Source organism: Buceros rhinoceros, unplaced genomic scaffold (genome assembly GCF_000710305.1).
Source record: "Buceros rhinoceros silvestris isolate BGI_N320 unplaced genomic scaffold, ASM71030v1 scaffold17384, whole genome shotgun sequence".
Classification (NCBI taxonomy): Eukaryota; Metazoa; Chordata; class Aves; order Bucerotiformes; family Bucerotidae; genus Buceros; species Buceros rhinoceros.
In genome coordinates this window covers 24,319-34,503 of record NW_010406723.1, presented here as the reverse complement: position 1 = coordinate 34,503, position 10,185 = coordinate 24,319, and the positions used below count along the sequence as shown (strand labels likewise).

The 10,185-nt window shown below is 39.5% G+C and overlaps 1 protein-coding gene across 1 annotated transcript in view; it reads right to left on the bottom strand.

The window, feature by feature from the left end:
* EEA1 (early endosome antigen 1) overlaps positions 1-10,185 on the bottom strand; it is a gene marked incomplete at its 5' end in the record, with an annotated part of 34,624 nt that overhangs the window by 365 nt on the left and 24,074 nt on the right. The window contains 4 exons of the mRNA XM_010134241.1: positions 278-463; positions 3,094-3,225; positions 3,693-3,878; positions 10,148-10,185. Of these exons, the coding sequence (XP_010132543.1) occupies positions 278-463; positions 3,094-3,225; positions 3,693-3,878; positions 10,148-10,185 (542 nt within the window). The remainder of the gene's footprint in view (positions 1-277; positions 464-3,093; positions 3,226-3,692; positions 3,879-10,147) is intronic.

Sequence of the window (10,185 nt, the reverse complement as noted above, 5' to 3'; positions counted from 1 at the left end):
CTTTCCCTATTTCCTAGGGAATAATTGAGGCAAAGAATCTTACTGTACTTACTGTACAGTATTGAATCACTGCTTTTAATTACCAAACTCTATTAGACAAGGCTGTCATCCCACTGAATTTTTCTACACCATTAAATGTCTCAAAAATTTCTGACCTTGTCATTTAAAAATTAATGTAACATGAAATTAAAGTCAACTCTTTGCTTCCTCTCTGACCCTGAAAGAATCCAAAGACGTATTCACAAAACAACAGTCTTATACTCGCTAAAATACTAACCAGTTTAGCTTCAGTTTCAGCACATTCTTTCTTCAGCTCCTCTTCTCTTTGTTTCAGCTGATCTTTGACAGCTTGATGCGTTTTCTTCTCCTGTTCCAGAGCTGAATTCATATTATCTATTTTGCCTTGCAGCTCTAATTTCTGTTGAATCAACAGCTGTTTTGCATCCTTGAGATTTGCCACCTCCTGTTAGGACACAGAGCTCAAAGTTAAAGTAGCAACATTGAATGTGTATATGATTTAAATTCAAAATCACTATAAGTCTTTCCAAGGAGAGGACGGCAATACTTTTTAGTTTTATAACTGGAAGAATGGATGATTTTATAGCACTAAGTATCAGTGATTTTCATTATCAAAGATTTTAAACTTACATGTATACCATGACTATTCATTTTCAATAAAGAGATTTGATGTATGTTTCTACTACAGTAGTGGAAGCTCTCTTGGATTATTTTCTACAGTTCCGTGAAAAGATACGTCCATTGTTGTCTTCTAGAGTCTATTCTAAAATTTATTTCACTTTGTTCTCTGGTTGTAATAATGAGGTTAAGAGATTCATAATGACAATGTAAAAAACAAACACTGATGGAAGACAGCTAGTTCCCATTAGTCTTAAATGTATAAATAGCTATCGGATGTTTTAAGCAAGTAGGATGATACATTTAGTTTTAAATATTCGTTTTACTTGTTCTTCTGTAATAAAACATAAAAAATCCTGAAGTAGAATAGTTAGTTGAATTTATAGGAATCATTTTCCATAAAATTACACAGCCAAGCATGCAAATATTAACAGACTAATATGGGTTGTCAGTTTTCCATAAATCAAAATTCACATTGCAAATGAAAACCAAGTGTCCTGGTTTGAGCTAAAACTTCCTTGTTTTGGGTAATGGACAAATAGAATTATTCCATGCAATACAATAATTCCGCATTTAATTGGTTAAGGGGGTTAGGTGAAACATTATGTCGGGAGCCTCTAAAAGCAGCAGGCCAGGGGAGTGTTGCTCTCTTGGACTCCAGACTGCGTTACGGAGGGAGAGCTCCTGCGACTCTGCTGGCCCGACCCAGCAACGACTAGGCCTGAGAGCTGAGGGCCTGCACCCCCAGAGATCACTGAGGATCACAGGCTGTGAACTGTTACTGCCCTGAGTCCCGTCTGAAAAATCGGGTGAAATATCCGGACTCCCTATTGTTTCGTGCCGAGAGCTTTCCTGCTGTTAAATTTGCCGCACGGGGTTTCTTCCTCCCCCTTCTCCGTCTCGCCGCGGAAAGAACTTTACTCTGCGCTCCGCCTGAAAGCAGCTGCAGAGTCTTCACTCCCACCTCGCTGCTGGGTGTCTGCCAAGAGCACTGACCTTGAACAAGGCTGTTAAGAACTCTGGTTATCTGAATCCTCTCTTCTTCGGTGTTTTTTTCCCTTTCTCAGTTTGTGCATATGTATAATAGTGTATAGTTGTGTGGTTTTATTGTTTATTAAAAGTTTGTTTCAGGTTCCTGAACGCAGACCGAGGTGTGACTTTCTTCTTTCCCCCTTTAAACTCCTCCTGTCTCTAGCGAGACAGAAGGGATCGTTAAGGAATTCGAGGAGTTGTTACCTCGGTCCCTCAACCCTCAACACCAAGCCAAAGACAGTGAGAGAACATAGCCTGAGGACAGGGCAATGCCCTGCAGATGCATATCTATCCATTCTTTGGTAGGAGTTGGGAAACAAAGTTTAAGTCTTTAAGAAACAATTTCTGTTCTAGTCTGAGTATTTAGCTGTCATTGGTGTGCATATATTTTACACACATCTTTATAAATTTTCTTCTTTAGAATAGAGATTTTAGGAATGACAAGAATTACAATAACCTTTCCCCAAAATCCAAGAAAGTACTGGACCTAGATTGCTTGACAAAACCAAAAAATATAGACTTCTATCTAAAGATGAGAGACCATTTTCTAAACACTGAGAACAAAAGAACATCTGAAATTCATAAGACACCACATTACTTTCTTTTTATTAGCATATTGGGACTGTACCTTCATTTATACTTGTGCAGCAACTAGAACTCTGTCTGCTTAAAAGATGCAAATATAACTACTAACAGTATAATATGGAAAACACAAACCCTGTGTTGGGTTTTCCTGTATGGAAAACACAAACCCATGCCCTTTTAGGAATGCTTTTTTCTAGAAAGACTAGCAAATTAAATACAGCAAATGTGGCGAGAAATAATTTGTTTTACTGAAGATTAAAAATTATTTAATTAAAGCCTCCAAACTTTTACCCTTTAGAGAGTCCATTTGATTATTACGATTTTGGAAGAGAGACAGTCTTTTCAGAGGCTCCTGACATTGCTTCTTCTCTGACTGTGGTTTTTAAAAAAGTCTTCAAAAGTCACAGCACATCAAGGGAGTTTCAACTCTACCACGCATCCTTGAGAAGTACCAGATGTGTCTAGAATATCTGGGAAACTTCACATTCATGACAATTTTGGACATTTTTCTGCACTTCTGTGTAATCTAGCTAGGGCGGGAATAGTGAATCTACAGTGGAGCAGAAGAAAAGCCAGGACACACAACGTATCCTGAAGCTAAGATAAGCTATGTGGTCGACCTGGTCAAGAACTCTGGGCACCGGTGGTCCAGGATTATCACTGATCAAGTCAGCATTGCTCAGGAACCTCAACAAAATCTGCGCTTTGGTTCCCTTACCTGTAATACTGATATTTACAGCAAGCATCTCTGTAAAATCATTCTAGATAACATCTACTGAGTAGGCACATATTTCTTAGCAGATAACCAACCACATGAAGACTCAGTTTGTCTCAATATACCTTTTCAAATTCTTGCTTGCAGACTCTAAGCTCTTCACCCAGCCTGGCACTTTCTTTTTCAAGTCTACTCCTTATCTCCTGGAGTTCCGTTGTTTTACATTTTTCATTAGCCAAGTCCTTTTCTTTCAAAATCTTGAAGAGAAAAAAAAAAAAAAAGTGCTACAAAAGTTACTTCTTCCAAATTCACAAAATAAAAAGAAAAAAATAAAAAAAACAAAAAAACCCCCCAAAACTTCCAGGGTCCAAAACCTAGTTGGAAGCTTTGTAATTAAGGGAAAACAACTGCTACATATCTCTAATCACAGTTCATAGTGCAAACAATTAGCAGCATGTTTGTAGTTCCAGATTTAAAACTAATAGCATTTTTTCACCTTTTTAGCCACTTAGAACAAATAAACAGCCTATTTCAAACCAAACTCACTTCAACTGTCTGTTAAAAGCCTTTGCACCAGCAGTTCGGTAAAACTGCTGATGCTATGCACTACAACCGTGCCATGTATCAAATACCTCTCTTTTAGAGATACAGGATAAATTAATAACAGCTGCCTGTGTGGATAGGGTGTGTCTGTGTGACAATTTCAAAAGACAGAGGCATTTACCCTGTCATTCTGAAGATCCTGTAACATTTTGGTCTTCTCGCCCAGCTGCTGCTCCTTCTTTGATGCATCTTGCTCCAGTGTAGACTTTGCTTTCTTCAGTTCCTGAATCTGCTGGTTATTGCTGGCAATTCGATTTCTGCTGGAAACTAATTCTTCTTGAGCTAGAGCAAGTTTTTCTTCTGTGGACTAATTACAAAGACAGTTCTGCAAATTATCTGTCAGTATAAGAGCTTCAGATGCTCACTTAGACATTTTCCACATGGAAAAAATCATTACCTAGCGTGCAACATTTAGCTTCAAATGTTGACAAAGCATAGTTACAAGAAATTCTACGTTACCAGGTTACCCTAAGTACAAAGAAACTACCCCAGTGCCATTTCCAGCAGCAATACCTTACTGTACATATTCCAACTTGCATCCTTTCACAGAGAAAAGGTGAAAACATACAAAACAGCAGACGGAGAATGAAAGGTGACCAATGAAAAGAGAATGAACTTGAATTTGTTCACACAAATTTATTTTATTCTCTGGGAAAACAAGCTGTCCTATAACTCCAGACACCTGTTACCTAAGAGGCAGTGAAGCTATTTTTTACCAATGACTTAATGAAGCTAGTGCTAGGACAATTCTAAAATTTTTTGAAAATACTAAAGTGAGATGTACAAACTAAAAATGCTAGTGACAGGATAAAATGTTTCACAATCTCAGTACTTAAACAACGTTTGAACTTCCATTCAAAATCTACTACAGATTATATTTTAACTTGCCTCCAACTCCCATTACCTGAAAAAAGAACTTGGATTTCTCTCTCTACAACAGGTCACAAAACCCCAAGAAATAACCTAAAACATGCACGTCAATTTGCATGCCATTCTATTTGCTTATAGCAAAGACGAACTTTGCTACACTAACTCTTCTTGAGTTAGCATTCTGGAGTTTATCCTTTTTTAAAGCCTTCAGTTTAGGCAAGTACTAGCTCCACTTAGAAACACGTTCCTTCACAAAGAACCAATGAAAAAGAAAAATACCAAAATCATCCTCTATTCCTCCAAAATTATCAGCATTTTATGGAAATTTTTGAGAATGCTAAGATACAGAATATAAGGTGAGGAGATTCATTATCAATAATATGTTTATTACCTTCAATGCAACAGTACCTTCTTTCAAGATAAAGAAAATATTTTTAAGCTCTTCCTTAAATCCTAATCAACCTCTTGTTGAAGGTTAGTGATTTTAAAAGGAATAAGCACAACTCTGATTCCACTTAATTATGCATATACTTTAGCCACTCCCATGCTGATTTAAAAACAAATTGATTTTTGATATCTCCTAACCCTCAGTTGTAATGTCTATAGTATTTTGCTTTTAGAGTCAGACTTAGTTTGAAACACCAGTGATGGAATACTGCTGATTCAATAGCATTTTCAACAACCCCAGTGGTTTTTAAAAGGCTCACACTGGCTTTTAAAATTAATTGGCAGACAATTTATTTTACTTACTTTCTGAGCTATTAAGAGCTTAGTGCTGAACACTTTGTGAAATGTTAACTCTGCAATTTTTTTAAGCAAAACAGGAGGTGCTTTTGCAATTTCAAGTTTTCAACAGCATGGATCTTCCAGAAAGTAAAACTATCCCTCTCTGCTCCACTATGAGCAGTGGAGTACCATATTTTCCTAACAATGATAAAGGATGAGAAGTGTAGCATCATGACATAACATCTTCACAGGAAAAAACAATAGCCTCTGCAATTTCAGAAAGAAACATAATGAAGCCACAGCTTTTCTTCAAATTTCTTTCCAGTAGAAGAAATGTGGTTAATTCCAATTTGTTAGCACAAGATGATAACATTTGATGAAGTGGATAATGACATCCAAATTAAAAGCCTCATGTAGGGAATACTCCTCCCTCAACCCCTCTCCCAACATGTCTACACTGGACAGGTTATCCAGTCTATTGCATCTATACCTAGACTAAGACAATGTAAATGTTCATACAAGGGGAGACAGTATTCAGCTTATTCTGCACTGTGTTATGCACAAACATTTCTATAATCCAGTAGTCTGTAATACTTGGACACTTGGAATTTTGCATACAACTTCACATACTGTAGCTTACATATATAAGTGCCTCTGAATTGTGCTGGGATTAATGATGATGGGGATAGCTGGGAAACCATTCAATATAACTTTAACAGTAAATTAACCTTTTATCTATTTATGCCTGCCTTTCTGCTTTGTTCAGAAGTTCCTCACAGCACCCTTTGGAAATAAGCAGAAATCTTCTGGTACACGTTTAAACATTCCAGTTCTTACCCTTGCTATTGGCCCAGTCTCCACTGAGACCATAATTTAGCCTGATTCTTTCAGACTGCTGAGGAGTTCATATCTTTAACAGAGAATCACCTCTCAAAACATCTGATGCCATTTACTTTATTTAACTACCATTCAGTTTTGCTATTGCTCCCAAGATATTACAGATGTTCTCCCAACAAGATACCCTCAGCCATGATTACTCTTTAGGATGACAGACAAAACCAAATGCAAGGAAAAGGTACAGAACTAAGATGCCAATCTGTTCTTATTTTTGTAAATAAAAACAAACACTAGAATGACTGGTACAGAGTTTAAATAAATAAATAAATAAAATACTAGAAGATATCACAGTCTGATTCACTACAACCTGGGCTGCAGTGCAAATTATAGCGCCAGCTGGATTTATTCCTCCTAAGTGAAGTACATAAATTAGCATGTTAGTCTGTGTGCTCCCTGATTCCAGTTCACGAGGAGAGACAAGCAATTATTCACAGATGCTAACTTGATCTCTCTTCACTTCCGAGAAGAAGGGTTAGACTGACTGTAGGCAGCTTGGGCTCCTGACTTACAGACCTGAGGTTTGGCAGCACTAATATTGTCCCAGAACATTCACTGAAGATACACTGACAGCAATGCCAATATTGGAGGCAAAGAAACATTCTTCTGAGTACAGAGAGGAAACCAGGACTGACTACAAAAAGCACAAATGCCAAGACTGAAGGATATTTGGCAGAGCTCAGGAGAGCAGGATTCACACAAAGTTTGTTTGCACTAACTCCAAATCAAGGCAAAAATAACAGCTCTTTATTTTTATTAACTCTTATATATAAAAAATGCCTTTTCCATAAAAAAATTAAATACTTCATGAGTGTATATAAAAATGCTTATATATTGTATATGCACACATATATGTGCATTCCCCTCCAGGACTCCCGTTCTTGGCAGGCCCCATCCACCCCGTGCCCGGGTCTGTGATGTCCAGAGGTAGAGCAGCGACTCTTTCACGGGCACCCCCTTGCCGTGGGGAAGGAGCTTGCATGCCCTCGTGAGGTTGAGAGCTGTGCTGGTGGTGGCATATGCCGCCAGTAGGGTCTCCCAGGCCAGACAGGTCTCGGCTGAAGGGTCAGACAAAGTGTGTCCACGGGCAGGATGGGCTCACTAGCCTTCAGGCAGCCATCCTAGGAGAAGGACAACTCTGACTCCAAACCCGAGCAGATGGAGCTCGTTTAGCCTTGTAAAGCATCCATCTAAGAGAAGGACACTCTAAACAAACCTATGACCCAAGGACTTCGCTATCACTGTCCAAGCTCACTAGGCCCTGGCAGATGAACCTCAGGTGTAAAGGGTGGAGCCAGTTCTGCACACTTTTTTAAAGGGTAGAGCCAGTTCTGCACACGCTGGTGCTTCACCTAAAAAATACCGTGCAGGCTTGAGGGGTGCACTCATTGCTTGCAGTGAGCGTGGGAAAAGCCCTTCCCAGATCTTCGTTTGCAAAGCCATGATGATGATGATATGTGCATATACACATATACAAAAAATATTTAATATTCTTTTTATGCTACGTGTATGCTTTTTTTATCAAAAACTATAGCTTTTACAAGCACATGCCAGCCTCCCAGCCAGAGAGGAGCCAGCGATGCCCGCAGTGACATTCCGAAGGGACGCCAGCAGATGGTGCTCTGTGTACGGCGCAGCTGCCGCCATCCCCTCCCAGCCACTCTACTCCCATCACCCACACGCTGCACAGCCGCCGGTGATCTATCCCCACCCCTGAAACCCTGGCCTCTCCAACAGCGTGGTGCCACACCATGTCAGAATATTTAAGTTTCCCCTTGCAGTGTTTTTAACTAAAGAAAACCTAGCACTGCCAGGATCTCAGGACAGCGCCTGGCCGTGCCTTGTCCAGGACCACGCTGGGCTTCCAATCGCGCTGACCCAACACAGCTGCGCGGGGAGTTCGCACCTCTGCTAAAAATCCTGCACTGAAAGACACACAAGCTCACCTTACATACAAGTTTCAAAAACTACTGCTATTACCTAGTAATAAGATTAAGACCAACCTGAATCCCAGCCCACCCACCAGCTTCAGTTCCAAACTTTAATCAAAATCCAGAGCTCTGGCTCACATTATCTACTTAAGGAACTCACCCCCAAGGCAGAACATAATCCAGACAACTGACTTTGAATTGGACTGTGAAACTCTAACACGAAGTTCTTCTGAGTGGCATTTTGATATTCAGCTCTCAAGACTAACATTATCAAGCTGAGGCTTTATGAATGCACTTTTTCCTTTGTGGTTTTCTAACACACATTATCACCGGTTCTTCAGGTTAACAGTGCAATGAGGCAGCACATCCACAGCTAAAGATCGGCTCTTCAACTTTTCACTCTTCTACATTTTACAGAAAAGAGTGGTGACAAGCAGATCTCACTAACCTTAGTTAATACAGTTTTTAAGTTTTAAAATCAAGCAAACAGCCTCCAAGTTGGTATATCACTTCAGTACTGAGGATTCAAATCTTCCTCAGACTCCCTAGAGCCTGACAAAATAAATCAAGTTACCTGACTGCTCATCTTGACAATCTTGTTTTCCCATTGCCAGCACCTCAGTTTACTTTTTTGCCTGGATGTTCTCTCTCTCTTTTTCTACCAGCCCCACTCAGGTTTAAAACCATGTGTGACATCTACGGTTCTATTTTACACTTGCCACAACTGATGTCATCAAGCTGGTTTAATACTACTATTCAGAGCTATTTTTGTAACAAGTGATACTTAAATGAAAACTGTACAAAACCCCTCAGTTACTGAGCACGTTCAATATTTTTACAGGTCACTGCATTATCAAATGTTGATCTAAATGCATTGCAGAAAATTAACTCAGAGCAGTAGGTGTGCTATAGCAACTAACCATAAGAAAGTGTATGTTTAAACCACTATTGCTTGTTAACCCTGCTGAAGTTCTTCACTATTTAACACGTGATTCAATCAAGTTGCACCGAAAGTAAAGCTTCTGTAACTTGCAGGGAAACGTGGCAGGTAATCTAATGCTACAGAGGAGCAAGATTAATAAAAATCCAATGGCCCATATGTAAAAGACCTATTTCTGTTTCAGCTAGGGCTCCACAGCTCACATGGGCCTATCTGAAACAGCCACGAGACCTTTAACGATTGCAGTGGTGAGACTGCAAGGCCTCCACTGGAACAGGTGAAAGGGAGCGATGAAATCTAAACAGTCACCAAAGGCTCGCTTTATACATAACAAATCAAACAGAAGCTGACATCTAAAATAGATCAGATAATCTGTTCTCCTGAAGTGCCTATTTCTCTCCCTAAACTTCAGCCTAGAACAGTGTCAGACAGACAAAGCTGCAGCGGGTTTCATGTGAAGTGAAAAGTGCCAAAGCTACACATCTTGCCAGTAGACAGCAAGTCTCTGCAGCACAGTATGTCCTGGGACTAACTAGAGCATTGTCTTAGCACTGACAGGAAGGAAGGGGACAGAAAAAAAACCCAGACAAAAACCACCTTTGCTGACTGACTCAACTCCCACCAATACCTCTTTGAAGACACCACACCTTAACACTAAATCAGATAAATTCAGCTTAGGAATAGCAAAATCTTCAAGGACTAAGTTCAGACACGCGTATTCCATGCATGTCCCTAAACGTACTCTTTCTGTTAATTTGACATCTCTGAACATCTGCAGTCAGCCAGGAAGAAGCAGAAGGGGCAAGGACATCACAAAAGACTGACAACAAAAACTGTAGTTAAATCATCTAGAAGATAGCAGTTACTCACATGCTGGCAGAGACCTAGCTCTAATTAGCTATGCCATTTAAAATAGCTGAAAGCTACAATAGGTAACAAAAAAAAAAGGCAACATGAAAAACTAACTTTTAAAAGAATCCAAAACCAAATAATCTTTCACTTTGCTGCTGCACAAATGAAAGGGTATTTCAGGTAAAGTGGCAATTACTCTTGGCATTAAATTAATTTCAGGATGTCCTTTTTCCCAGAGGAAGGGACTGAACATCACTAAATCCTGTATTTAGCAGAAGAGCTTTTTTCCACCTATATAGTTCTTGCACTGTCTCTTGGTCTTCAACATGGATATAAACATGTGACATTAAAATGACTAAGTACCTTAAGGTCCTGCCTGGTGGCCAGTAGCTCAGACTCTT